General features: G+C 51.4%; 10 protein-coding genes and 1 non-coding gene across 11 annotated transcripts; 5 read left to right on the top strand and 6 right to left on the bottom strand.

Moving 5' to 3' along the window:
• Positions 1–52: 52 nt before the first annotated feature.
• Positions 53–2387, top strand: HO173_004558 (uncharacterized protein; the record flags this gene model as incomplete). The annotated part of the gene is made up of 2 exons (XM_037306480.1): positions 53–1361; positions 1411–2387. The coding sequence occupies 2 exons, from the start codon at positions 53–55 to the stop codon at positions 2385–2387; spliced, it is 2286 nt and encodes a 761-aa protein (XP_037166418.1).
• A 625-nt stretch (positions 2388–3012) lies between these two features.
• HO173_004557 (uncharacterized protein) lies at positions 3013–4009 on the top strand (the record flags this gene model as incomplete). The annotated part of the gene is made up of 4 exons (XM_037306479.1): positions 3013–3024; positions 3163–3334; positions 3489–3666; positions 3838–4009. 4 exons carry the CDS (start codon positions 3013–3015, stop codon positions 4007–4009), a joined length of 534 nt encoding a protein of 177 aa, XP_037166417.1.
• Positions 4010–4736: 727 nt separating this feature from the next.
• On the bottom strand, positions 4737–5473 carry HO173_004556 (uncharacterized protein; the record flags this gene model as incomplete). Its single annotated transcript, XM_037306478.1, has 4 exons — positions 4737–4772; positions 4859–4953; positions 5176–5385; positions 5464–5473. The coding sequence occupies 4 exons, from the start codon at positions 5471–5473 to the stop codon at positions 4737–4739; spliced, it is 351 nt and encodes a 116-aa protein (XP_037166416.1).
• A 1383-nt stretch (positions 5474–6856) lies between these two features.
• HO173_004555 (uncharacterized protein) lies at positions 6857–8391 on the top strand (the record flags this gene model as incomplete). Its single annotated transcript, XM_037306477.1, has 2 exons — positions 6857–6974; positions 7022–8391. 2 exons carry the CDS (start codon positions 6857–6859, stop codon positions 8389–8391), a joined length of 1488 nt encoding a protein of 495 aa, XP_037166415.1.
• A 4036-nt stretch (positions 8392–12427) lies between these two features.
• HO173_004554 (uncharacterized protein) lies at positions 12428–13234 on the top strand (the record flags this gene model as incomplete). The annotated part of the gene is made up of 1 exon (XM_037306476.1): positions 12428–13234. One exon carries the CDS (start codon positions 12428–12430, stop codon positions 13232–13234), a length of 807 nt encoding a protein of 268 aa, XP_037166414.1.
• A 1240-nt stretch (positions 13235–14474) lies between these two features.
• Positions 14475–14545, bottom strand: HO173_004553. Its single transcript has one exon. It is a non-coding gene; the product is annotated as a tRNA-Gly (tRNA).
• Positions 14546–16311: 1766 nt separating this feature from the next.
• Positions 16312–17151, bottom strand: HO173_004552 (uncharacterized protein; the record flags this gene model as incomplete). Its single annotated transcript, XM_037306475.1, has 3 exons — positions 16312–16488; positions 16540–16569; positions 16624–17151. The coding sequence occupies 3 exons, from the start codon at positions 17149–17151 to the stop codon at positions 16312–16314; spliced, it is 735 nt and encodes a 244-aa protein (XP_037166413.1).
• A 1714-nt stretch (positions 17152–18865) lies between these two features.
• Positions 18866–19282, bottom strand: HO173_004551 (uncharacterized protein; the record flags this gene model as incomplete). The annotated part of the gene is made up of 1 exon (XM_037306474.1): positions 18866–19282. The coding sequence occupies one exon, from the start codon at positions 19280–19282 to the stop codon at positions 18866–18868; it is 417 nt and encodes a 138-aa protein (XP_037166412.1).
• Positions 19283–19745: 463 nt separating this feature from the next.
• On the bottom strand, positions 19746–23379 carry HO173_004550 (uncharacterized protein; the record flags this gene model as incomplete). The annotated part of the gene is made up of 2 exons (XM_037306473.1): positions 19746–23141; positions 23185–23379. The coding sequence occupies 2 exons, from the start codon at positions 23377–23379 to the stop codon at positions 19746–19748; spliced, it is 3591 nt and encodes a 1196-aa protein (XP_037166411.1).
• A 745-nt stretch (positions 23380–24124) lies between these two features.
• HO173_004549 (uncharacterized protein) lies at positions 24125–24510 on the top strand (the record flags this gene model as incomplete). Its single annotated transcript, XM_037306472.1, has 2 exons — positions 24125–24127; positions 24259–24510. 2 exons carry the CDS (start codon positions 24125–24127, stop codon positions 24508–24510), a joined length of 255 nt encoding a protein of 84 aa, XP_037166410.1.
• Positions 24511–24987: 477 nt separating this feature from the next.
• On the bottom strand, positions 24988–27115 carry HO173_004548 (uncharacterized protein; the record flags this gene model as incomplete). Its single annotated transcript, XM_037306471.1, has 4 exons — positions 24988–25934; positions 25994–26450; positions 26517–26806; positions 27073–27115. 4 exons carry the CDS (start codon positions 27113–27115, stop codon positions 24988–24990), a joined length of 1737 nt encoding a protein of 578 aa, XP_037166409.1.
• Positions 27116–27788: the final 673 nt, after the last annotated feature.

Here is a 27788-nt window from a genome sequence, read left to right as displayed (position 1 = left end):
TTTGCTTGAATTCAACAGCGACGGACAGGCTCCAGCGCCACTCCGCGCCATCATGTCCAAACTCTCTGAACTCCTCAACCCCGCCCCGAGTTCTGCGCGACGTTCTCCCCCCCCGGTTCCTCAACCGTTGGTCTTGGATGGACAGGATCATCGCGCCGGGTATCGTTCTTCGTCTGAGGTTCATGGCGCAAGTCCGACACCATTTGCGTCCTTGACGTCACCTGGGCTCGAAGCTCTGGCTGCTGCCGCGAGCAGTACCGCTCCCATACTCTCGCCTCCTCAGAGTGGCAGCTTTGCGCAGTCGATGTCGTATCAGACTTACAATCACTACGGGTCAAGGCCTGGATCCAGCCATACCTTACCTCCACTTACCAATGACTTCTCTCATGCTGGAAATCAACCTTCTTCTACACATGCCTCTGGTTTAGAACAATACCATCATTCATCTACGGGCGAGAGGAAGCTATCAAATGAGACTGACTACTCCGCTCGACTTCCGCCTTTCGTACGATCACCACCAAACCAAAGTAGTTCCTTTTCAATACATGCGCCAGGTGCCATGGCACAAGACGATCTCATCAGATATGCCAGTGGTGATACGTCGGAACAGGTAGCGATGTCATCGTCACGACTTCACGGCGAGACCCACAAACAAGAACCCTACCAAAATTCAGACGCGCCGGCTACCTCACAAATACGACAACCCTCACAAGGACCCTCAGATTCAATCTTAGCTTCAACTCTACCAAAGACTCAAAGTGATCAAGTTCAGATCAAAGCAGAGATGCAAGAGATCCCTCTGGAAACGCCTCAACAATACGACGGGCAAGCCGTGGAAGGTTCTACAATCGCCTTTGATCAACCTTCCAATACCGGTACCCCCACTCTCAAAAGTATCACAGACATCAAGAAAGACGCAAGCCATACTCCATCACCTATTCCGACAGACTCTGCTGCAATGAAGGCGAAATCAGGGCCGAGCAAGAAGCGGGCAGCTCCTAAGAAGGGGACTGCCAACACAGTGAAGCCGCCTGCGAAGAAGCGCAAGATCGAAAGTGAGAGTGTTGATGGTACACCATCAGCGCAACATACGGGCACTCCTGCAACGAGTCGTGCGAGCCAGACTCCGGTGCCCAAGAATCGCAAGCAAGGATCCGAGACACCTGCGCGGAGTTCGTCCGTACTGAATGGTGAGGAGGATGATGACGATGCTACAGATGATGGGGAGCTCTTCTGCATATGCCGCAAGCCTGACGATCATACTCTCATGATTGCCTGTGATGGACCATGCGATGGTTGGTTCCATGGTCGATGTGTGGATATGCCTGCGGAAAAGACCAAACTCATCTCCAAGTGGTATTGTGAGTTGCCTAATCGTGCGATAGACGTGGACCCTGCTGACCATATCAGGCCCGAATTGCGCCGAGAAAGGGAATGAGACTCTATGGAAACGGATGTGTCGTCTTGAAGGGTGTAGTGAACCCGCACGTGATGGATCAGAGGGCCAAGTAAAGTCGAAGTACTGCTCGGACGCACATGGTGCTGAGTTCATGAGGATTCTCGCGCTTGGTAAATGCTCCGCAGAACAGAAGGATCGACCGGGCAGCAATAAGAAGAGGAGGCGCGACAATTACACTGACAATTTCGGCAATACTGAAGAGGTCTCCGATGATGATCATGCGCATCTGGGCGGTGTGTTGAAGCCGTCAGAGTTGAAAGCTTTGACTGATAGATCGAAGGATCTTAACGCGTTTCGGAGACTAGGTGATGGGGTGCTGAGTCCGCCTGCCACAGTGAGTCCAGAAGGGCAAGATGTCAAGATGGAAAATGCGGAAATTGAGAAACCCAAAGCTACCCTCACTCCAGAGGAGACGGCTCAGCTGGCGGGTATTGCGGAAAGGAAAGCTCGCTGCAAGGCGAGGAGGAAGCTACTGGATGATCGTGACAAGCTTCTGCTATTGATTACTGCCCGGGCGAAGAACGTGCTTGGGGAATTGAAAGAGCAGGACAAATCCATCAACAACATTTGTGGTTACGACTCCCGATTGACCTGGTCTGAAGACGAGTTCAACGAGTGGCGCGCATCGCACGATGGTCAGAAAGCGCTGCAGACGGATGGGGTCCTGGGAGTGCCTACACCGAAAGAGAGAGAAGAGGGTAACGAGGCTACCAAGGATGCGGAGAAAGAGGAGGAAGAAATCGGTCGCGGCGTTTGCAAAAAGAAGCGCTGCGAGAGACATAAAGCGTGGCTGAAGCTGCAGCAACAGGATAATCTCTTCGAGAAAGATCAAGCGAGGCAGGAGATGAGGAAGTTGGAGGCGGAGGAGAGGGGGTTGAAGGATCGGGCCATGATTAGGTGTCTGGAGGGTGGGGAGGTAGAGGGATGATGGAATGGCAACAGACATGAGATCATCGGTGTTCACGCTATCCAGTCAGCAGCGAACAAGCTGGAGGATGGGAGAACCAGGAGGCGATATCAGGTCGCGTTGGATGGAGATTCACCTCAGGCGCTGATGGAGGAGCTCTTAATGCGAGAACCACAGTATCGCATAGTTCAGCATTGCATAGTTCAGCATAGCATGGCATGGCATGGCATTAGTCCTGACAACATCCATAACAACATTCTCTCCTCCGTCTGCAACACTCTCAACCAAGCGTTCTGCAGCAGGAAAAATGGAAGTGCAAGATGACGTTTCCTCATAGGGCTGAAACAGGACGCGCGACTCCTACAACGTGTTTCGCATCTCCATCTGCGTCAGCCTCAAACACGACTACCTACCCTACTCTCCCATCATCAATAAATAATTCCCGGACATACGTACCCCATTCACCCTCCTCAACACGTCCACCATCCTCTACAGTCTTCATCCTCTACAGCCTTCATCCTCTACAGCCATCTTCATCCTCTCCGCCTCCGATCACAACAGCTCCCGATCGGACCTCCTACCTCCCTCCTTCCTTCCTTCCTTCCTTCCAACCTTTCAACGACCCAAAGCTCGCTCCCCAACCACCATGAGCGACGAGGTACCCACCCCCCTCCCCCTCCTTCCCCACCCCCCCCCTCCTCCCCCCCTCCTTCCCCCAACCCCCCTCCTTCCCCCCCCCTTCCCCCACCCCCCCACACCCCCTCAAACCCCCCGCCCCCCGGCTGAACAACAACAGGGCGCCACCCCGCGCGAACTCCTCCTCGAGTGCTGCCGCCGCAACAACACGGCCCTGCTGGCGGAACTGCTGGCGGCGCTGGCGACGCCGGAGCAAGTCGCGCGGCTGCTGAATGAGGCGACGGATGGGGTCGGGCGGTATTGCTTGCATGTCGCGGCTGGGTGGGGGAGTTGTATGTTTTTTTGGTTCCTTTTTTTTTTTTTTTTTTTTTCTTCCCCTTCCCTCTCTTTCTTTCTTTTTCTTTTTTTTTTTGGGGGGGGGTTTCTTGTTTTTGAGTGGGAGTGAGGGGGACGATGGCTAATTCGTAACCTTTTGGGGGCGGGCAGATGAGGTGCTGGATACGTTGCTGGATCAGGAGGGGTTGGAGGTCGATCCGGTCGATCGGATGGAGGCGGATATACCGTTGCATAAGGCCGTCCGGTTCGTGAATGGGTTGGCGGAGGATGGGTGGGAGGCTGGGGCGGGGCTGGTGGAGTTGCTGTTGGATGCCGGGGCGGATCCGAGGTCGGTGCCGACTCTGTCATTTTTCTTTCCGTTCTTCTTCTTCTTCTTCCGCGCTGTTGGGTTTCTGGGGGGATGGTTTGGGGAATCGGGGTGGACTCTTGGGCAAGCGTGCATGGGATTCAACAACGACTACGAAGCTAACGTCCTTTTTTTTCTTCGCCGGCCGAACAGGATACGCAACAAGGCGAAGCTGAAGCCGTTCGAGCTCGTCGACCCGCGGAATACGGAGTTGAGGTCTACGCTGCAGAAAGCCGAGTTCGCGATGATGGCGGGTGACGATGTGGTGGGTCGGGACGGGGAGGATGAGCAAGGGCCGACGGGGAGCGCGAGTGACAGCGAGTGATGGGTTGGAAATGGACGTGGGCACGGGGAGAGATACGCTTGGGGCTGCATGGATTGGGAAACACACGTTGCATAGCCTGGCGCTGATGGGTATGGATTCCTTTTGCATCAGGAGCGTCGGCTTCAAGCAGGATGGCGTGTACATTAGATCTTTGCACTTTTATCGAGCGACACATGCATGCATTGCAGTCGCGGTCGATTCACAGTCGTTCGCTCGGGATGAATGAAGCTCGCTGCTTTCCGTCCAATCCTGCTTCCCCTCTAAATGAAAACCAGTCCCCCATACCGCTTCCTACCAAAATGCTCAACTGTCCCCTTTCATCAGCACCTGCTAATTTGATGATGCTCGGCTGCATACTCACACCGTGCATACATCTCATCGCTCCATCGCCTGAAAACTCCAACAAAGACACTTGGCCTTCTCGATCGAGAGGTGCATCTAGGTATCTCGTAATTAGGTATGATCATGGCCGGTATCGTGGCCGCCTCGACATGGGGGTTCTCGTCCGCGGTTCTTTTACTTGGGTGGCTTTTCGTTTCGAACGAAGTGTCTCTCTCTGAGTGTGTATGTATGAGTGGTTTTTCCTGCACAGAGGCTAGGTCGGTCTTCTCAAAGCTTTGGCCCTCTCCTACTATGGCTCCTCCCTCGCACATCCCTTCCCTAACCGTGTCTTTCATACCTCCATCCCCCCCTTCCCTTCCCTTCCCTTCCCTTCCCCACACCCCCTTCAGTTCTCCTTCCACCTCTGCGCACATGTCGTACACTACATTCTCCCCTCATCAGTCATTCTTCTTTCCCCCCCACCTGAGCCGGTTCCCATTCGTAGAAAGAGAGGACCCAGACACGCACCTTGTAGAACGTCGTCATGGGCTCGTCCGCGCTCCGTATCTGCACTTGGTAGAAGAAGGCCGAGGAGCCGTCGCAGCCTTCGCGGGGGCATTGCGCTGTGAGGGGGAGAGAGAGAATGCGTTAGCGTTGGTGGAGAAGCAGTGGTGGCGTGGGCGCTCGTTGAGATGTCGAGTCTTGCGATAATTGCTTCCAGAGCTACCCCTTCTCCGAACCCCCTTTCTGTCTATCCCTCTACCCCCTGCCCTACCCTCCACTTCCTTCCCTCCCTCCCTCCCTCCCCCCCCCCCAAAACAACGAAAAGTATAAACGACACTCACCGTCCGCCTTGTCCACATTCTCCCACGCCTCCTTCCCCCCAATCACGTCCTCCACCTCCTTCCGCTTCATCTCCCGCCGCTCGTAGTATTTCTGGTCGATGAGGAATTCGTACGGGCAGGTGCGGCATTCGAGCCGGTTCTGCCCTTCGGGGAAGGAGAGGGTCGAGGGCGCGCGCGAGACGGTGAGGACGTTGGCGCAGGAGGGGCAGACTGGGGGACGGTGGGTGGGTTAGCTGGGGGGGTTGTTTTGATGCGGGAAAGGGGGGGGAGGGGGGGAGGGGGGAGGACAGAGGAGCATTTTGGTGGGTGGTGGGTGGTGTGCGGAGTTTCAGAGTGTCGAGTGTGGGGTGTGGGTCTTTGGTGGAGAGTGGTGTGTGGAGATCGGTCCTTTCAGCTGCGACAATTTCTCGGCTGCATTGCAATCTTATCTGTCGCTCTACATGTCTCGGTGTGCGCGAAATAAACTGCAGAGGGGGCTAAATTTTCCCCGCGAACCAGAATTTTCTACCAAATCTACTCCCTAATTGTATTCCACATATTCCACACAGTCATAATATCATAATTATGGGTACACGCAAGGGTCAAGATCCTCCTAGAACCCCCAGAAGACGTCTTGAAGGAGGGATGACAGGCCATTAATAGTGTAGTTATCATAGAAAATGTACTTGATTCTCTGGCGCAAAATTTAGCCACTCTGCAGTTTATTTCGCGCACACCGAGGCATGCCTCGAAGGTCGTATCACGCGTACATGAATGGGTAAGGCTATATCTATCTCACGACAGATAATCCCCTGCAATGTTAACAATTTTCTGCGGCGAATATTCCCCACGGTACAGTTGTTTTTACGATTTTTGTTACCTTGAATCCCCTACGGTACCCGTATATTGTAAAATCCCAGCGGTTTTTACAACTCACATAGGAGGCAATTGTCTCAATGAGTCGCGCGTCGTCCCTTGAAAATATTATTGACTATATATGACTTGGCGCGAGAAGACGTCAAAGCAAGGCTCAAAACGGTTTGATTAGAATTTAGTGATGATTTCGATTGAATTTCGTTTTTTAAACCCCTAAGGGCGCCGGGGGGTTTTTTTTTTTTTTTTTTTTTTTTTTTTTTTATATTTAATCACCACTTTTTTTCAACTTTTTTTTTTTTTTTGGGCCCCCCCCCCCCCCTTTTTTTTTTTTGGGTTTGGGGATATCTTTTTTATTTTTCTGTAAAGTACTTTACCTTACTTTAGCTGTAATTTTGACGATACATCAGTTGGTTGCCGTAGAGTCCCTTCATGAATGTACTTCACAGCCTCCAAATATTCTGGATTGATAGTGTGCTGGTCTATTCAGAAGGCCCTGCTACTTTAATAGAGGGCTAGAACCCCAGACCAGATTGAGTAAGTGTCTTCATTGGCCTGAACCTGTACTTCACAACCCTGAAATCTGATTCCTGAAACCTGGATCCTGTGATCTTGGTTCTGGAAGGCCTACAAGGATGAAGATGAAATGGTTGCCTCCTTACTCTGCTCTCATCTGCTGAACCACAATCCCGAAACAATGCCATGTTCCACATGATATAGCTTGACAGGCAATCTAAGGCTGGACTTTCAACGTGTTCATCCCTTGCATGAGTGTAGAATAATCATTCTTCGCTTTCACAACCTCTTGATCAGCCTTGCTGATATCAAAATGTCTCCGTGCAAGATTAGTTGGATGAACTTACCGTGTTTACCATTTCGTCAAGTCGTCGATGAGCTTGTTGATTCTCTTGGCTTGCACAAAGTCTTGACCCTCAGACTAGTCAATGGTACGTAATTACCCCCAAGAAGGTTATCATGGTAATGACTTCATTAGTACGGCTCGATCACGAGATACTGGATGTAATCCTCGCACGCCAACTAATCGCCGAACGCAAGGGTGTACCATTCCCTTATATACGAAAACCAATCATGACCAAGCTGTTGCTCAAAAGAGTTGAGAACCCTAGAATCGATGAAAACCCCCTTATTCTAGCAATCCGTCGAACAGCTGAATCGATAAATGGTACATACCGGCAACATATAGATCTACCAAAAGATGGCGTCAAATACATACTTTGTACAGCAGCGGTGAACCATCTCGGCTCCCGTAGAACCGCACAGTTGATGGCCTCCTCATGCCAAGGGCAAATCCAAGCAACCCACGATCCAAATGACCTCGTCACTGCGGCAGCACTGCTTGGGAGCTTGGAAGCGCTCGAAATCTTGCTTTCCAAGGGAGCTGAAGTCAGCAGTGTAAGCAAGTACTTTGGCACCCCCCTGCAAGCGGCAGCCGCACAAGGACATCACGAAACCGCTCTGTGTTTGCTCGAGCAAGGAGCCGATATCGACTATGTGGCACTACGATCAGCCTCACGACGAGATCATAAACCAGTTGTTCGACTGCTATTGGATCCTGTATACAATCTGAAAAGTTCAGGAGCCGATTACGAGAATGCTATAATGGACGCCGCTCATGCCGGTCACACTGATATGGTGAAATGCTTGTTTGAAAGGGGTAGTTTCACCAACATATCGAATTTGCAATATGAGGTACTATGGACGGCTTGTAGGTTCGGCTATCTTCGAATAGTTCAAATCATGCTTGATCAAGGACTTGATGTGAATGCCACAAAAATCGGAGGTTCACGCGCTCTAGAATCTGCCGCTTACTACGGCCATGTACCCGTCGTATCCTTGCTTTTTGAGAAGGGAGCAGATCTTCAATACGAAGGTAATGAGTGGCATGCCGTACATGCAGCAGCGAGCAATGGACATGAAGAGGTAGTGCAGATGCTCTTGGACAACGGCGCCGACATCAACTCTTCTGGGTCTCGTAGCCTCACCCCTCTCTGGGAGGCCGCCAAGAACCAACAACTGAGCATGATGCGGTTTTTACTCAACAATGGAGCGGATCTGGCGGTCGATGAATGTGGTGACTACGCCTTCTTTCGCGCCGTCATACAGGGACACGAGCAAGTGGTACGTATTCTAGCAGAAGCAGGTGTCAACGTCGACGGTGTTCCCAGCGACTCGGAACCTCCACCAATACTTAATGCGATGATACACGGGCAGAAAAGTATGGTCAAGGTGCTGCTTGAGCTTGGAGCGCAATGGGTGGACCCACTAAAGAGTGCCTGGGGTGAGAAATTTCTGGATGGTACCTACCCAATACGCCCGTCACCTCCAACTTTTCTGAAGAATTGAGAGACATGGTTGAATTAGATTTTTCTGTGTCAAGCATACATGGTCTTGTCATGGTGTAATTGATTAAGCACAGGGTGGTTGGTGTTCGCGTGGACGGGCGACTACCTTATCTTTCATCGCCCAAACTCCTGGTTCAAGATCTACACATCTCCACTAGTCAATGTTTTTCTGTAGAGAATAGGAGTCACCAATATGGCGTCCTGAGACACACTGCTTTTGCGAAGACTTCCTTTTCAAACGGCCGAGCTCGAAGGACCACAAGGTTTGTCCCGGCTTCGCAGAAGGTCTGTCCCATATACGACCTCGACGTCGATGAGTCGTTTCGTACCTTGGCAATTTGCTCCGAATGTTTGCATCCTGGGTTGTCTCCAGATCGCTTGCTCTTCAATTTCCGAGATCAATGCGGATGCTGAAGTCGTCTAAGTTGGTTGGCAATATCATCTTGATGAGAATCTCAAGATTATCAAATCTTCTAGCTCAGAGATACTCTCCCTTATATCGGGCCGCAGTTTCTGCGGGGCTTGGATGGACGGTTCACGGTCGCTAGATTATGATAGCCACGTATCTGTATTATCATTGTTTACTATTTTTTTTCAATAAATGAAAAGATGTTCATACTGCTGATTTCTAATGGAACAGTCTCCCTCGGCACAGTGACCTGTCGAAACGAAGAATTAACAGAATCGCACCGCCGAATGCATTATACAGAAGAGCCTATGCCTAACCCTCACGCCATCATTTTCTACATTGGGGACACTGTATGTCTTCGCTACTTGTCTGGTTCCGGCTCTGGAAGCTCAGAGCGAGCTTGGTGAAGTTGGGAGTGCTCTATTCAATGCAGACTCTCAAAAGCTGTAGCGGCTTGAGAACGCTTTGCCTAGACGAAGCACCTTTTTGGTTCTTTTCTGTAAACTTCTAGCACCTTGCAATACATGACTAGGACTCCTACGATGCACGGACGCAAGTCATCCATCGGAAACTACCGAAAAAGGCACGAAGCCCCTCAGCCACCGCGCGAATGCACGCCATCCAAGCCTGCGCTCGCGGCCACGTAGGAACACCGTCCCAGATCTGAGCTGCGTCCTGAGATCAACTCCAAGCGCAGATCGTGATTCAGTCTCTCGCCGCTTCAAATGTTCAACTCAGCGTTGTCGGATTCTTTTCAACAAACTTTGGGTCGGAGACTTGGCAGAAGGCTGGACTACATTCTTGGCAGTACGGTACCTTTGGTACGTGATGCGATTGAAAATTTGATAGAAGGACCTTGGGTCTGGCTCCACTAGTGCGTGTCAAATCATCGGGTAAGGTAGAGATTGACTTGGGGGGCGTGTTTCATGTGGTACGAACGCAAAGGAGGTGGGCCGCACTCTGTTAATCGGGAGTAGACCGAATTGGGATACCCCCTTGATGATAGATGGAGATTGGCGATCCTTCCGAGAGGATACTGACTGAATGATGTTGACACCCACAGTAATCGTATCGCATCATCGTCTGTGGACGTATTCCGGAAATTAACGCGATGGTGGTTCGTGGGTCTCCGTGCGGCGCGTGTGGGTCGTGCTGGCGAGGCTGATGGATGGAGACGGTGGGTGGAGCTTGGGATTGGAAACCTGGCCGGTGGGTGTATCGGCAGGTTCTCGCCGTAGGTCTTTCATCGAGATGGTCGCACTGTCAAATCATCAGAATATGTTGTACAGCGAACCCGATCCCTACATTCTAAAAAGAATGATGCTGTCTACCCCCCTCACACAACTGTCTCATGCTACTCGCAATATTTGGGACTTCCATTCCCATCAGCTCATCTCCGCGATTCCGGCCCTTGTATGCCCGCGCGTTGCCCATCGTCGACTGTGTCTTCACGTCGAAGCAGGCGTTGGGTTAAAGCAGCAGAGCGCGAGCGACACCATTCCTCAACTTAGCGGGTATCTCATAGTCGATACACTCAACCCTAGGGCCCCAATAACCTCGGGTGCTCACGAGTTCCCTTGGCGCTGTGCACCGGGTTGTCGCTAGGGATTAGATGAGTTGGGTTGCATTTGCTTCGGGCGCTTTGCAAACCAGCGGCTCCCTGGCACGTTTGCTCTACATAGTTGCTGTTGTCGGGTCGGAAAGGGCGTTCGTTTGCCTTGTCGATCACTTCCGACAGGTCTTCGTTGCTGTCGTTTTTCAATGGCGGCTGGAAGGTCGGTCCTCCACCAGAGCGTCAGCCACGGTTCAAGGCCAGAAGGTCGTTCTTCCATTGCTCCTGTAGAACACGTCCTGCGTCTGGGGTCCTCTGGAACTGTGTCGGCTTGTGAGCTCGGGAAGGCGGGCTTGTGGAGCGGAGGAGCTTTGGGTCTGTTGCTGTGGAACGCTATCGATCCATATGAGGGTGGCAGTATAGGTACAATCTCCGACTTTGAAATTGGGGGTGTACTAATTGGCTTTACAAATTTTACAAATATCGCCAGGCCGAGTCCTTTCCGTGTCGTCGCTACTCACAGTGACGTTGAGAGCAACGGCAATAGCGTCACTTTTATGCAGGGCGAGCATGACGTATTGGGCTTGCACAACATGGTCTGTGTCCTGGTGATGTACGATATTGTAAAGGTCGACGGGTTGGGAATCCATCCGGCTGTTTGCGTCGCCGTGTCGCTGCCCTATGCGATTGCCTCGCACGTCCTACAGAGCCAAATGTGGGATGCATCCCCCGGCGTAGTCTCCACGGCCACTACCTGCCTGGACGGCGGTACTTTGCGAAGTGAGGAACGTGGCTTTGGTTCAGGTCTTCCCAGGGTACGGCGATACTGGCGATGCCTGCTATACCGTTGATGATGCGATGGGCCATCTTGTTCGTATGAAAGGGGCAATGTTGATTTAGTATCCCATCTTTCGACCTCTGTATGGGTTGAGTTGGTCGAAGTGGTGAGACCGATTTGAAAATTCGAAGCGATCGTTGTCGTTTCTGATACGTCTGGGATGATGAAGGATTTCAGAGAAATGGACCAGGGTTGTTCGTGCATTTGTTATGGATGGGTGTGAAGACAATTCAACACAGCCCCGAATTAGATGACGTGGTTTCGGTGGGCAGCCGGAGACTTTTAAGATGGAGGACTGCCAATCTCCTCGGTAGGGTCTTGGGTTGCAGCCCGACACAAGCAGCTCCAAATGAGCAGCCTATGCATGAACAGCGAAGGCACTTTCATCTCTGGATGAAAAGAGCTCTGTTCAGCTCGAACACGGCCGGGCATTCCAACGGTGCAAAGAGCGGAATGGCAAACCATTTTCAAATTACCATGCGTATATAATAAAGGATCCGGTGTCACCAAATCCTTAAGACACAACCCAGTGGTGTATGACGGTGATATTGATCTAAGAAACCTGCTGATACTATGGAGCATACAGCTCAGTGGTTTATAATAAGAATTTTGAGATGAAACCTGTCTAAATGAGGCACACAGTTGCTGAAGTATAGCAAGGATTGTGACATGAGACCTGTTGATATGAGGCAAATTGACATATTGAGCTCAAACATGGCGGAGCACTTCAATGCTAGGAAGGACGAATGCCCTAGATCTTTCATAGTAATACGCATCAGACTCAACAGCATCTGGATTATAAAAAGCTCAGTGTTTCCCGCTGGTCTATAAAAAAGGTCTTTCACCATCATCGGCTTCAACATCGCCGGTTCCAATAGCAACAGTAACTTTTGCATCATCATCGGCTTCAATTTCCCAGGACCCATTCGTCTTTGTCTATTTCCTGAGCGTTCGTGAACGAGACTCGCAGGATAAAAATCATCCTCGAACGCGAGTAAAAACAACATCTACCGTCTTCAACATGCGGCTCACTCTACGACATGCCCTTCTCGTGGCTGCCGCTGGTGGATTGTTGTTCAGAGCGTCTTCTAGACCTCGTAAGTTTTTGGCTCTTCTTCGACAGGCAGTCCAACAGTACTAGACTGACGACTCGAGCGAGTAGAGTCCGAGCTGTCAAGTACTCAGCTTGGAGCGGCGCGTGGACATCGACCCCATCGACCCCGATGCGTCCATGACAGATGCCCCTGGGACTCAAGAAGCTTCTGGAACACAAGGGGATGATGCACCGGAAGATCCTACATCTGCTGATCCGGCCACCGGCACCTGCTGCTGGCGCAGCGAGTGGTCCAAAACCACCGTTAACGGTTCCGGAGTTACAGGCTAGGGGAGATACCGCCATTGAGAATTTGAATAACGCGATCAGTCAAAACACCCCCGACAAAAACGCAGCCAACTTCAAAAATGTTTACAAAGTGACCGATGTTAAAGCCATGAGAGCAGCGCCAGATCTCGGTCCAATTTTACGAGATCCAGCATTGTCCGGTGGGAGCAAGAACCCAAGGTCAGGCACCTATACCGAATACACTGTCATCAATAAAGTTGGAGGCGATCCGAGAGACCCTATCCTGGACTTGGAGGTCAGCGGTGACCAAGGCACCATGATTAACGAAGGCTACGCCAATAAGGATAACCTACCACAGGGCCAGAGAATCCATTGGTCCGATCAAGCATTCCAAGCATGGAACCTGGAGGAAGGGAACCCTCGATGGGATTTGGTGATACAACGCAACATCCGGAACGATGACACTAATAATGCCATACAACAATTCCATACAGCGTCCAAACTCCGTAACAACCAGCCCGGCGTTTGGCTACCGGGAAGCGCCCAATATAAAGCTTTGATGGGTACCGACAATGGTCGTTCGGTAGCACGCATGCTCCAAGATCATCATCAGGCCTTTCGAAACGAGAGAGTTACCAAAATTACCACTTACGCCACGGGTGGGTCCCGGACGAAGTCGCTCATGAGCTTGCAAATCGGTTAGGTTGAATCTCAGCAGAAAAAGGATGGGGAGGGCGGAAAGCAACATGGGAAGGTTGCGGATAGGGTAGCTAAGGTTGAATTTGGGGCTTCGTCGAGCTTTGGTTTGAATTGTCTCCTTTTGCTTGTGCCTGTGCAGATTGGACTTCAACGTTGATTTGATAACTGATTATCATTTGGAGGGGAGAGGGTATGAGTCTAATTGCTAGTATAGAAGTTGACGGTTAGCATTGCTCAATCAAATAGATCATCCAGTTCCTCCACATAACATTGAAATCCGACTGCCTCGATAAAAGCATGCAATTTGTAAGGCGCTGTTAATCTTTGTAGATTTCTGCCCACCGAGGCCAGCATCAGCAAGCTACTGAACAAACCATCCTGTGTTGGAGGTGGTGTATCGGACAGTGCCAATGATGTGGGTATTCAATTCCAGAGCGTGTTGAAATGACTCCGTGGCTATGATCGATGTATCCACTGAAGCATCGTTCGAAGAAACTTTGTTCGCTTGGTGAACAGGTCGAGCCGAGTAGATTCGCGCGGAATGCACGTATGTTTGTCCTTCGATCGGCCGTTAACGAAGCTCCTAGGATATCATAAGACGCTCCCACTGCAACCCGAGGTCAGTGATGTCCCCAGCGCTTCTCGGGATGTCATTCAGAAGAGACGAAATCTTCCAGCCCAATACATGTGGCCAGTGCAGCAGCCTCCGTCTTTGTGCGCTCGTGGGCATGTCTAGCTAAATCAATGCTGCATTACAGGAGCCCGACAGAGCGAGATTGTGGTCGGCCTGACTCTGCACAGCCTTGACGAAGCTCGACCCCGTCAACGTCATGGGAGTGTCCGGAGTGGGCATTGTTTGAAAATGTCCGCTTGCAACTGCCAAGCGAACGTGGGGCTACCTAGTAGAGTACTGGTTAGGACTAAAAGCAATAGGCTAATAGCTTTGTTCTGGAGATGGCGTGGATCAAAGATAGTCAAACTCTTGACATCTTAAGTAATTTTCGAAATCATAGTGACCTATGTTGGAAAACACACATTTCACGAACCCTCCAATGTAAACAAATAGACTCGAAGGACTTGGCAATGCCAAGCCTCCTTCATTAGCGCCGAGATTTCGGCAAATCCCGGCACAATTTTCAACTCCCAAAAAGCACGCCTTTGTCAAGTGCCATGACTCTGAATAATTTTCGGTACCTTTACTCCTGAGATGGGCAAAATTTTTGGATAGAAACCGCAAAAATAATTGCGTTAGGAGGGAATCGAACCCCCGGCTCGTCGATGGCAACGACGAATTTTACCACTAAACCACTAACGCCGTCTCGCTTCGATGGAAAATGGTCAGTTATTTTAATATATAAACTAGATTAAAATAAATTAAATAATCCCTCGAGAGACCTCGTTCAACCCACAATTCCCTAACCAGTGTAAATGCGATACAAATCTAAAACACAGATTGCTCTTCTTGAAAAGCGCAACGGCTCCGCAAACAGAAAAAGTTTTATGGCGCTACGAATACTCTACCCTATGCTAGCTTACTTTAAACGGTTGGCAATCATGCCGTTGACGTTGTAGAGTGTCGGCATAGCACACCATCGAGACTCCACCTTGGCACCTGTATTTCCACGATGGCTTCAATGCCTGTTGATAAACAATCCCTCCTCGCTTGTTTTTTACTGTTGTGAATTAGCTGGTTGTCCCCTTGCTGAAGCTTGGACGACTTTTGTTGGACAGGTCGAGTCATCGAATTAGTTTTCAACCGGTCATGTCTCCGCTATAAAACTAGTTACGATTAAACGAGTGGTATATGAAACGCTTTTCGCGTCATAGTAAGCAGTTTCTCCTCATGCTTTGTGATTCGTTTACGGCAGTCCTGCCGCGAGGATGCAGTCGAGCGTAGCTTCTTAGCGAAACATTTTGAGGCCAAGGTCTCGTCTATAGACTCATACGAATTTGATTGGATTAAGGTATCTTAACCGGAACGTTGTGCACCATCACAATTGCTTATGGAGCTATACTATGCTCCTGGATTTCGCTAAGCCTACGATCCCTGCTCACCACATTTGAAAGGACTTCGCCCTTCTCATAGTACTATCATTTTCTTGTCTCTATATAGTATGTACAGTCGCGAGTGAGAACATCCTGTGGTTTCTGTGTATGTATCACGGCAATGCTTGGCAATATGTCTTCATTTCTGCAACGACTGTTTGGCTGGTTTTCTCTGCTTGAGCATTGTCTGTTCTGATCTGTAACACCAGCTGGTGGCGATTCTGATAAGCCACGGGTGAGGATCATGGCTATTGGTGTGACCGTAGCGCTGGAACAGCCCCAGTCCACGGACGGACGGGTCTGGGTGGCGTCGTGGTGGTATGGTTGCCGTGGTGCTAAAGGTGGTTCTTGTAAATGGCTTGCGCTGGGTGGGTGCAAAGAAGTACAAAGGGACCTTATGGCAAAGGTGCTCCAAATGGAGTATTGAGGAAGGCAAGTGTCGCGCCGCGGGCTTGCGGTGCTTTGAACTGAAAAGGACCGTGACGATGGTTATCAGGATTGAAGACTGTAAACTTGTGGAAAGTCTTCAAACTACCTTGAGCCTTCGAAAATAAATCGACAATCCTTTGCTCTTTTCCTGCTCGATACGCATAGGATTGGGGTATGGAATATTCTATGAACTTGTGAAATTGCGGCTCGGAAAGGAAGATTGGGCAGAGGCTCAGTGGACCGAGAACACTGTATGATTCTCATATTCCAGGAACGATGATCAGATATTACAGGATTGAAGTCGTGGCAGGGATTCCTTCGAAACCGAATGAACGGTAGAGTCCTGGGCTTGAAGACGCTTTTACATATTGTCGGCTCAAGAAACCCAGGACTTGACCCATGCTAAAGGAGCCCTGCTTGGCGGCACCTCAGTGACAGGAACAAAATTGCCTGACAGGTTTTTTGGGTCTCGCATTTCCTCGTGGGTCGAGGGCCAACGAGGATACAAACCCCGAGTGCCGACGCTGCGTCTCATCCATTCTCCCACTCTCCTCTCCTCCAAAGCCTCCCACGTGCAACATAGGGTACGTTCCGAACACCACAATCCTACCACATGTCATTACTAAACAAGACCATAAACCCCCAAACGTCTTCAAGCTCGGGAGTCTCAAGAATCTCGGAACCCTCTTCAATATTAGTGAGATCATCAAAATCGGTGTCATCCTCAATCTCAGTAACGTCGTCAACCTCAGGAGTCTCCTCGATCTCGTAGGGCTCCGGAGTCTTGCGATGAACCAACCTCAAAGCTCCTCCTCGCTGAACTCAGCGACTCACTCTCATCATCATCAACGACTTTTCATGTTCCTAAAAGGTCAGATGTGGCATGTCGCTGGAGTCACGGTGGGACTTTTGGCGGACTACGAATTCAATGTAGTAATAACCCTTCTCATCTCGTTCATCGCTCAGACGTAGGGCCAAGTCTTCAAGTCTCCTCGAGTCTTCGAAGAATGGCCAGCTGGTACCGTCTGCGTTTGTCGACTTGCTCCTGATGAACCTTACGCCCGCGAGCACTTTGTAACTTTCATTGAAGCGACAATCAACCGTCACTCTTTTTTCATTATTCCTGAGAAGGCGGACTTCGGCTCTGTGCGTGGGTATGTAAGTGTCACAGTCGTCGGTTTCTTCGCTGCTGCTGTCGATGCTTTGTGTTGAAGTTTCTTTTATAAGTATAGAAAATTGAACAAGCTCTTTCGAGTCAGATCTCCAATCCTTTTGCGTTGTTTCTTGCGGTACGAAGACTAGGTTATGATCGCAACGCCAGACAAACTCATAAGTCGAAATCGGTTCTTCAGGCTCTGGGACCTCAGCGAGCGGCTCGGTCTTGTCCGGTTTTTCGGCAGCTTCGGTGTTAGCAGCTGGCTCTGCAGCGATGGGAGCAATGGCCATGGCGGTAGCGGTATCCGGAGCAGGAAAAGCTTTGATGTCAAAAGCTTTGTTTCCTGCCTCAGAGGTGATAGTAGTGGACTTCGGGAAACAAGAAGCCTCGGTGTCAGAAAACTCGTCATCTGCGTTATAACGGGATTTACTAGGGCTGATTCCCAATGTCGGAAGACCAATCTGCTATGAAGGAGGCCATGGCATTGATTGAATGCAAAGAAGCCCAGATGCTTGGCGGACTTGTCCGATTTTTGGCAAATCCAGAGGTACGAATCTTGCTTTCCGTATTAGACAAAAAGGACGGAAGGCTCATTTGGCTGTGGATCTGTCCGCTCTTTTAATTTATCTGGTACTTGTGAACCTTGGGAACCATGCTCTTTTCGTGATGCCTAGCAACAATTGCAAGATATCTCCTGCATCCGGTCAAGGCATATGAGTAGGTGGTCGACAATTTCTTACCATATAGAACACTGCTGGGCGCGGAGGATGTTCGGTAAAGCATAGCAATCACACCCTGCCTTAGTAGCCATTGCCTCGGAAATACGGTCGATGGGACCTTCGACCGTGGTTTTTCAATTGGGGTGGAACTCAACGGTCTGAGGATCGGGAAAATAGCTGGTAGCTTTGGAGCAATGGAGAGCCCCAAGGATATAAGAACAGTGTCGCAGAAGGTTTAGCGTCTGCTGATTGACTATCTTAACTGTCACATATGGTGCGCACGTAGAATCTACGAAATTGAGCACCCTTCGTTCCACGTCCCTTTCTGAGACTCTATTGCAGATTTTTGTCAGTGCACCATTCCAAATTGAGTCCTGATCTGCAAACTCCTTGTGCTCGCCAGCTTCGATATACGTAGTTCTGGAATCAAGTCTTGCCCCAAGCACACCACGCACTCGATCAATCATCCGTGCAATACCTCCCCTGGGTCTAGATCGCAGATAAATTGGAACCCGTAATCTCAACAGCCCACCGTGATCATTGTGGTTATCGAAGTCACCCAAGCACGGACACATTCCTAGGGTCTAATTCCAGTGCCCACATGCAATATCAAATGACGCGTCCAGGTAACGACGATGCCAGCAACCTGAGCCTCGACGCTACCCAAAGTAGCAGAAACATCATCTGATGCGAAGGCTGTCTCTGCACCAGCATTGGCAAGAAACCCAGTGGCAGCGTATCTCGAAGTAGCTGATCCTCGAGGACGCACAAAGTAGATTTGTGTATTGAAGTGAGTAGAGCTCGCGAGAGTCAGACGTTAGATGGATTATGGTGAGGTCGACAACAACGAAGCGTGGGATACCCTCAGGGACGTCAGTTGGGCATAGTAGTAGTAGTGCAAGTGCAGATGGTCGCCAACATTCTGACGAGGCCAGCGCGTGAGGTGGTTTGGGAGTGGGGGTCCCGACGCCCATCGTACATGGTAGTAAGGATGTACAGAACTCGAGTGCGGCTGACTGATCGAGACTCTTGAATCGTCCATGTAAAGTGCACACGCGTGCCATACTATTGGGGGCGTCTTGGATCCTGCTTCCCAATAAGCACCAGAGACAATGGCTCCAGCCGAGTTGCAAATCCCGCCTCCGTAATTGAGCGGGATGGGTCGTGCGATATTGGTAGGTATCCATCCAAACATCGCCGCACCCATGCCGCCCTGCCCACCACAGTGTGCATCTTCAACGACCGTGTCCTCCCCCCCGAATAACCCTTCCTCCACACAACCCCCTCAACCCCCACTCTCCTTCATCCCCCTCAACTTCCCCCAAACCCGCCGCTCCATCTCCCTCTCCATCCTCAACTTCTCCATCTCACTCTCCACCTCCCCGCCCCGCCTCTCGCTCTCCTCCAGCTCCTCCCGGATCCTGCACACCACATCCTCGTATGCCTTTTCGATATCCTGCCTGCCCATCGTCCGCAGGATCTCCGCTTTGCGGGCGTCGAAGGCGGCTTGTTGCTCAGCGGTGCGGGGGTGGCCGGAGATGTGGCCGTGGGGGTAGGTGGAGGCGAATGTGGGAGGGAGGCCTCGTTTGGGGTGGGTTCGGAGGGGCGAGTTGAGAGGGATGGATTCGGCGGTCCGGTGGCTGGATTGTGTTGGCGGTTGCGGTTTCGAGGGTGGTGGTGGTGGTGAGGGAGGTGTGTCCATCTCAGATGTCGTGGAGGTGGTTTGAGACGCCGCAGTATGCTCGCCGACCTGCAAGACCTTTAGTCTCTATTGCCGTGAGCAGGGCGGCATATATGGAGATATTGTTCGAGGTCGCCAAACCAACTATGCCCTGGCTTCAACCCCTTTCAAGCCTAAAATGGGCGCCGCTTTACGCTACAGGTGAGCCTGAAGTGATTTGCGAAGGGGGACAGTTTCTCAGCAGCATTGCAGTTTGTCTGGCACTCTCCGTGTTTCGAAGATCGGTCACGCTTACGCAAATGAACTACAACATATGTTTCTCTCACAGCAAAGTGTGGGGTATCGAAGTACTCGTGTTGCATTCATCTATGTACGGAGGCCGGCATCGCACATGTCAGCTCTGGCCCCTTTGTACATGAGCCACGTTCACAAGTGTGGACAGATGGAGCCGTCATCTCAAATTGCACACAGTAGCTCTATTCTTTTAGACAGTATTCTCTGCATTCGACATCACAAAAAGAGGGACTGGTCTTGTATGACGCGCTTCTTTTCGGACATTCTCGGAATACTCGCGATGGGGTCTCTCTTTGTCGATGAGGTTCTTCACCGCTGTGGTGATGGGAGATGCTCTCCAATCCATCAAGAGCGTGCCTTCAGGAAGATGGGACAGTAGGCGCAGAGTGCCATGTTTGCCGAGCCATACGTCCGATTTGATGGCCATAGTTCTTACACTCCATCGTGAACTCCACCCATCTGCGGCCTCGTGGCTGTAAGCATATTTTTTGCAGAGTCCACGTGGTTTATTCCGGCAGTTGATCACCAGAGCCGTTCGGAGGACAGAGCGACCTGATTGGCCACAAGTAGAACCAAGCTCGTGCTTGAATTCAAGACAGTCATCTCCAATGACAGCCATGCAGCAACTACTCTCGCTGTCTTTCAGTATTCCGATCCAGCTATGCTCTCTGGGTTCCATAGCAATCAGTTCTGGCCTCGCTGTGACTTGAGAAGATAAAAATGCAGTCATTTGTCCTTGGTGATTGATACCAGTCTTCTCAAGAGCTTTCAGGCAAACTAGTACTGCCCGGCCAAAATCATCCTGGTATTGATCGTGCCTTTCCCATGTACGCTGTAAGGCGTCACTATCCTCTCGAAAGCCTTCCAAAGCATCGAAGTATGCTTGCTTGGCAGAGTCCGTTTTCCATCTGAAGGATCTGAGGTATTGACACATGGAGCCGAGGCCAAGAATCCGCCCTAGCTGTATTCTCTGAGCATTTTGCGTGCACAAGGAGACCTCGACGCCATAAAAGTCTTGCAAGAGTCGCGGATCACGAAGCTCTGGAGTGGTTGTCCAAGCTTCTACAAATGCTTGTTTCAAAGACTGGCCACGCCGTTTGTACTGTTTCGATGCACTGGCATTGACGCCATTGTGACCGACCTGGAGCTGATATGTCTCCGAGTCTTTGTAAGTGTGTTCCTTCACAGTCCCAAGCATTTGTACTCTACCATCATAATCCAGCGCTGCTCTTGTTCTGTCAAGATCGAAGTCGCAATTCCTCTTCAAAGCCAGTCTTTCACAGCCAGCTGCCACCGCTCCTATGAGCAAAGTTTCGTTGCCATCGAAACCCTCATCTATGCTATCGGGAAAGACAAGCTCTTCCTTGTTCGAAGAATTCTCCGAACAGCGTTCGATTGTGGTATTCGAAATCCAGTGAGATAATATCTCGTTTTCCAGAAGGCGAGGACTGGCTTTCTGAGATTTCCATTTGTATATACATCCATTACCCACAACATATCGAGTGCATGAACTATGCACCTTAGGGTCAACTACTTTCCATAGCGGACCCCATATGTCTGCGAAATCCTCAACCTTGGTAGATAAGAAGAGATGGCCGCGGGGCTCCCAGTCACTCCATGAAAAGACCCACACAGGTTGGGAATTATGGAACGCATCGAGGCACTGCAACTGACAGCGGCTCAGCTTAATCGAAGGGATTTGCGATTTGTGTAGTGACGCGAATGGGCCTAGAACGTCTATTACAGCAATGTCTTCTCCTAGATACTCTTCATCAAATCGACTTAGATGAGCTCCAGCGTAACTTGCCACTGCAAGATCAACAGTGTTAGCCACAAGTCTCAGAACTGCTGGGATCGAGAGATTAATTCTGGTGACGGAAGGAGTAGCTAGGTCCAGCCCAAGAGTAGTCAGAAAATTCGTGCAGCAAGGGACAGATGAGAGTAAATCATCTTGCTCTCCCAAGGCCTGTTCAAAAAGCACCTTAGCCGATGCCACGGAAGGTGGGGCATGCCGGGCAAATTCTGCAGTCTTTCTCAAAACCGATTCGATCTCCTTCAGTAATTGTAATATATGCTGAATATCGATGGGCAGTAGTCTGGCTACATTGTGGCGATGGGGATCAATCGTCAGTATGCTGAGTTTCTGCAAGCAGAAGCCATGAAGTTGCAGCCTCCTCAGGTTCGAGTAGGTCTGCGCATTGACGTTCCGGCATTCCAATATCTCAAGCAGGTCACGTGCGAAGGCGTTGTGAGTGACAGCTGCGTCTTGACAAATTCGCACAACATCGGAATCAGATATAGGGTCAAAAACGCCCGGCGCAAGTAGTTCCAGAGACCCAAGATACCTAGGACAGGGCTCGGAATATTTGTCCTGTTCGACTACCGTCCGTGGCGAGTAGCTCTTGCTATATGTTTGCAGCGTAGAATTCTGATACACGAGATGTGCAAGAGCTCTGAGTCCGTCAAAGTATTCCACCGGTTTGGAGATACGATCCCTGAGGCTCGCTAACGGCGAATCATATTGTGGTGGTGTTGGACCGCTACATTCGAGGTCTTCATCTCCATCGCTCATGATTTCGCATCCAGATCCAGAGCTGTCGTCCCCCGTCGCTGTTGAGTCGCCCATTCCGGAGTCTTCATCGTGATCACCCATGATCTCGGATCCAGAATCAGAGCTATCGTCCCGCGTCTCTTCGGGTAAGGGCACTTGCGTGGTTTCGCCCAACCCCAAATTACTTTCAGCTGCTACTTGAAAGGCGCCTCTTTTGTGGCCTTTGTATGATGCCGTCTGCAGTGCATTATCGTATTGTTCACTTTGAGCGTTGACGTCCCCCTCTTTGTCTGGCAGTACCCACCTATACTTCCCGTGACTTTCAGCAGATGATGCCACCTGCAGCCGTTGGGCGTTAACGTCCGCCCCTCGCTCTAGCAGCTTCACCACTTCCTCGTGGCCTTTAGCTGCTGCCACCCGCAGTGCACTACCATACAATCCACCCTGAGCGTTGACGTCCGCCCCTCTCTCTAGTAGCAGCTTCACCACTTCCTCATGGCCTTTAGCTGCTGCCACCCGCAGTGCACTGCTATATGATCCACTCTGAGCGTTGACGTCCGCCCCTCTCTCTAGTAGCAGCCTCACCACTTCCTCGTGGCCTTTAGCTGCTGCCGCCTGCAGTGCACTGCCATATAATCCACCCTGAGCGTTGACGTCCGCCCCTCTCTCTAGTAGCAGCTTCACCACTTCCTCGTGGCCTTTAGCTGCTGCCGCCTGCAGTGCATTGCCATATAATCTACCCTGATTGTTAACGTCCGCCCCTCTCTCTAGTAGCAGCTTCACCACTTCCTCGTGGCCTCTAGATGATGCCGCCCGCAGTGCATTGCCATATAATCCACCCTGAGCGTTGACGTCCGTCCCTCTCTCTAGTAGCAGCCTTATCACTTCCTCGTGGTCTTTAGTTACTGCCGCCTGCAGTGCACTGCCATATAATCCACCCTGAGCGTTGACGTCCGCCCCTCTCTCTAGTAGCAGCTTTACCACTTCCACATTATGAACATGATGCCGCCTGGAGTGCATTACCATAACTTCCCCCTTTAGCGTTAACGTCCGCCCCTCTCTTTAGTAGTAGCTTCACCACTTCCTCGAGGCCTTCACTTGCTGCCGCGTAAAGTGCATTGCCACGTTGTCCACCATAAGCGTTGACGTCCGCCCCGTTGTCCAATAGCCGCTCTACCTCTTTCAAGTGACCAGACACTGATTCTCGGTATAGTTCTTGGTTGAGTGTGTCCGTCTGCGACAGTGTCCTTTCGCTTTCTTCGACGGAAGCCATCGAGGAGACGACCACGATATCTTTGTCGTCCGTTGCTGGCTATCTTCCTGGAGAACCGGTTGCGGAGTTGATAAACACAGCTCTCTCTCTTTTACAGAAAGGCTGCTGCAGCCTGGTGCCCCTCAGCGGGAAAGTACCTCGTAAACGGTAGCCAATCATCTCTGCTCATTCGCCGGGGCGGCCACGTCCGTGCGAGGTTCGAGTTGTGTGAGGGGCACATTTCTGTCAGCTTGCAGCGCCAAGCTTTGTGATTTGGCTCGCCTGGTCAAGTCGGTGCACACCTGCTACCCGGCCCGCACTCAAGATCTTGCGAAGCTCTTTCTGCGAGTGACAGACAGACAGACAGTGACAGTGTTGGGAGATGAGTGGTAGGTGGAACACTTGTTTGATTAGGTGTGAATGCGGAGAGCATCAAAGATACTTGTGTCGCCAAGCCTCGGCAGACCTTCCCTTTCCATTATTCAGTACGATGACACAAAAAGTTACGCGTGAAATCGTGCCAAGACCTGCAAAGCGGACCCGTTCCGCTAGTGAAGAAAACTCACTCCGTTGCACTTGCAAGCTCCGTAGTGCATCTTGCACTAACTTACAAATAAATCAACTTGCAATTCCAACTTTAACAGTCCCTCCTATCTGACCCGCAGACGCAACTTCGACAACCCCTCATATTTCAACAAACAGACACTCACTCCATTCCTCCCTCTCCTCTATCCCCACCAACCCCCCTCCTCCCTCCCAACCCAAAATGGTACGTCCCCCCCTCCCCCCCCCCCCCCCCCCCCCCCTCCCCCCCCCCCCCCCCCTCCCCCCCCCCCCCCTCCCCCCCCCCCCCCCCCCCCCTCCCCCCCCCCCCCTCAAACCCCCCTAACCCCACCCCAGGCAGACAAACTCCGCACGCAACAACAACTCGAAGCGCTGCAGGCGCGCTACGTCGGCACGGGCCACGCCGACACGACCAAGTACGACTGGGCGGCCAACGTGCACCGGGACAGCTGCGCCTCGTACGTGGGCCACCCGCCCCTGCTCGCCTACCTGGCGCTCGGGATGGGGGAGTGCCGGGAGCGGGCGCGCGGGTTGCTGCTGGAGCGGATGGTTAGGCCGGTGGGGAATCCGCCTGAGGTTGTGGAATAAGTTTGTGGGGGGGGGGGGGGGGGGGGGGAGGGGGGGGGGGGGGATTGGGGAGCGGACGTGGGTTTGAGAGCGGGGTTTGAAGTCTACGAGCGTTGTGGTCACATCACCAAGTCAGGGCCTGACGCAAGGATGAAAACTTCATCAAGGGGAAAAATTCGTGATTCGGTCCTGTCTCTGTCCAAAGCCTGACAAAAGAAGGAAAACTTCATCAAGGGAAAAGATTCGTGATTCGGTCCTGTCTTTGTCCAATCTATCCTGATATGGGACTCGTGGGAACGCCAAAGTAGCCTCCCCTACCCTCGTAATTCCAGACTCATTGCGGCCATGTTGACAAGCCCATCAGCCCGCTGTGAGGTTTACCATACGCCCCTGGGTTTTTGTCCAAGCAACATTGCAGCCAGGCAATTCATGGCCCATCGACCTTCGCCCAGACTTATCGTTACACCCATCACGTCTAGAACCACCAGCGTATATTCATCAATATTCTCTCCTCTCAGGTCTCACCCTTTTGCCGCCCTTCAAACTCTTAACCCTGCTCAAGAATCCACCGCCACCACTGGGCTCCGCCGGATTACCGAAAGCTCCATCGTTGGTGATCCTTCGCTCCAGCATCCCTCCTGTAGGCGCACGCTTGGGACTGCTCATGGCTCTAGCCCTGGCATTGATCTGTTCTTCACCACCTCCGATGCTACCATTCCGCCTTCGTTGCTCGGCAACCTGAATCTTCTGTCCCTTCTTCTCATAGGCGTCATCGTAATCATTGAAGAACGGGTTCTTGGTTTGCTTGATCTTGGGCATGCCGCCTGCGCTTTGTACCTCTCCAGCACTTGTGGGACTAGTGGTGCGTTCGTAGAAGCCGTTTGGACTGGTGACTTTCGCCGGTCCAGCAAAAGCACCCCCGCGATTCGAATTGCTTATGCCCCTGATCTTCTGGGCCAAACTTCTCTTTCTGCCCAGGCCACCCCCATTGCCCATGCCCGGTATCTGATCATTCTCGGATTCACGGCGTTGGATGGCTGCACGAGCTGCCGGCGCACCCTCAAGAAATGTGCTGGTACCGAGACCCAGACTTTCTTCGCCATGGACCGGATCAAAACGAGCAGTGGGGTTGAAGCTCGATGTTCGGTCGACGCCTGGCCGTACACCCGGACCTCTTCTCAGTGGAGCGCTAGAGCCTGCGTAAGATTCAAACTCGATTCCAGATTCCGCTGGAGGTTTGACAGCCCCCGAGGTTGCAAAATCGGTGAAACCTTCGTCGCCACGGCCGTGAAATTGGGCGAAGTTGATTTCTTTGTGGACTGGACCAGAGCCACCGATTGTATTGTTGGCAGAGTCTTTCGCGAATGCTTGCATTGGTGCACGTTCCGAGCCTTTGCGGTTGCGATGGGGGTTGCAGGCATCAAAGGGGCCGTCGTGATGGAACACTATGGACATGGTCAGCGTGAGATCCCGCATGGAGAACACCGTCGACTGGAACACTCACTGCCAATGCCGTGGATGCTTGTGACATCAAGAGAATCGATGACATCTATACGACGATTTGGCTTTCCCGACCTCGACGTTGGTGGTTTGCCCTTGTTATCTCTCTCCCTGTGCCTGGCTTCTCGCGCTTTGCGATGACGCCGCCTCGCCTCCTCTTCCGGGCTCAATTGCTTGCTGGCGATGGACGAATCCGAATTCCGTCTTGTGGGCCGTCTATGCGGTCTTCTCGCGTCTGGGGGGTCGGCGAAGATATCCTGCTCCGGCGCTTGAGGTCTTCTTCCCGTGTGTGGTCGATGCTTTTCATCTTCCTGGGATCGTGATGGACGGTGTCCCGACAGGCCATTGGTAGGCTTTGGAGGGTGGTTTTCGGATCGTGGGGGACGATCGGTATATGGAGGAGGCATGCCTTTGGGTGGTGCGCCGATGCTTGAAGGCCCATCGTTGAGGGTGAGGTTGTCCTAGAGGACGCGGGGTCAGCATCAACCGAACGTCATCTTGATCGAGATGAGCAGCGACCGACTCACAAAAAGCTCCACGGCGTGTCCAGCCAATGGCGGCTTCCTTGGTGATGATCTCCCAGTCATTGCCGGTGGTCCTCTCTCAGGTGACGTCTGCGTCACTTGTACCATTGTCGCGTCTTTCTTGTCTGACTGATCGAAGAAAGGATTTCGAGAGATTGGTCTCTCGGGAGCAGTACTTGGAATGTTGAAGGTGGTGGTGACAGGAGACGGGGCTGGTGATGCGGCACGATTGCGAAAAGGGTTGTTGGACGGTAGATTTGCAGTGAGGCCAGGGGAAGTTTGTCTGAGTGAATCTGTTTTGGAAGACAGATTGTTAGCGGAAGGGCGAAGAGCTGGTTGTTTATGGGAGCGTTTTAAGCGGCCCATGTCGTCTTGTATCAAGTACGAAGGATTTGAAACAGGAGTTGTTTCGTTGATTTGATCTAATTTGATATGGTAAGGAAGAGGCGAGTCGGTGCGAGGGACAGGTGACACATGCCAGAGCGCTTATCTCTGCCCAACAGGCAAGCTGGAAAATAGAAAGAAAAATCGAGGCACGAGCAATGACTGGACCACATACCTACGCCATGACCGCCTTGGCCTTGGACCTGGATAAGCGACATGTTTGGGAAAAACCTTCTGCAAGCACCCGTCGCCCTTTTCCCGACTTTTCTGCCCTCGTATGGAGTACCGAGTCAATGGTTCCGCTGAGATTTAAAATTTGGTCCTGTCGGTCGGAATGATTTTTGGAGACGGGGACAGAAGGGAGATAGCGATGTCAAGATTAAGTCAGAGTTCAGGAAAGAACAGTAGTAGGTATGTATAGGTGTAGGTATCTCAAACAGGGACGTGAAATCTGAATCCGGTCAATTATTGGGGGCGTTCCGATTACGACTAGGCGGGGCAGATGCTCTTAAGGTGAGGTGAGTTAGGATGAATGCAAGAAAGCGAGACAGGTTCTGTAGGATGTCAAGTAGGTATAAAAGCAGAAGGTTTGTTTGATTAGGAGAGTAAGCGGGAATTGGAGGAGATGTTGTTGTGGTTGTTGTTGTCGTTGAAGAAGGAGAGGGGAGATGTTGAGTTGAGTTGATCCATTCTTCAAACTGGACCTGACCTGACCCAGGTGGTTAAGGTGGGCATTATTTCATTTTTACTTCCAGGGGTGCTGCTTAAAGCCTTGGCAGATTCTACTTCAGGGCAAGCTTTGCCTTGGCAACCCACGCTCTCACTCTCACCAGCTCTTTCCCTGTCGAAATCCAAAATCCAAAATCCCATAACTTTCCCCATCCTTTTGAC

The sequence above is a fragment of the Letharia columbiana genome (assembly GCF_014066305.1).
Source record: "Letharia columbiana isolate WasteWater2 chromosome Unknown Sc0000012_s0, whole genome shotgun sequence".
Classification (NCBI taxonomy): domain Eukaryota; kingdom Fungi; phylum Ascomycota; class Lecanoromycetes; order Lecanorales; family Parmeliaceae; genus Letharia; species Letharia columbiana.
This window is presented reverse-complemented; position numbering and strand designations above follow the sequence as displayed.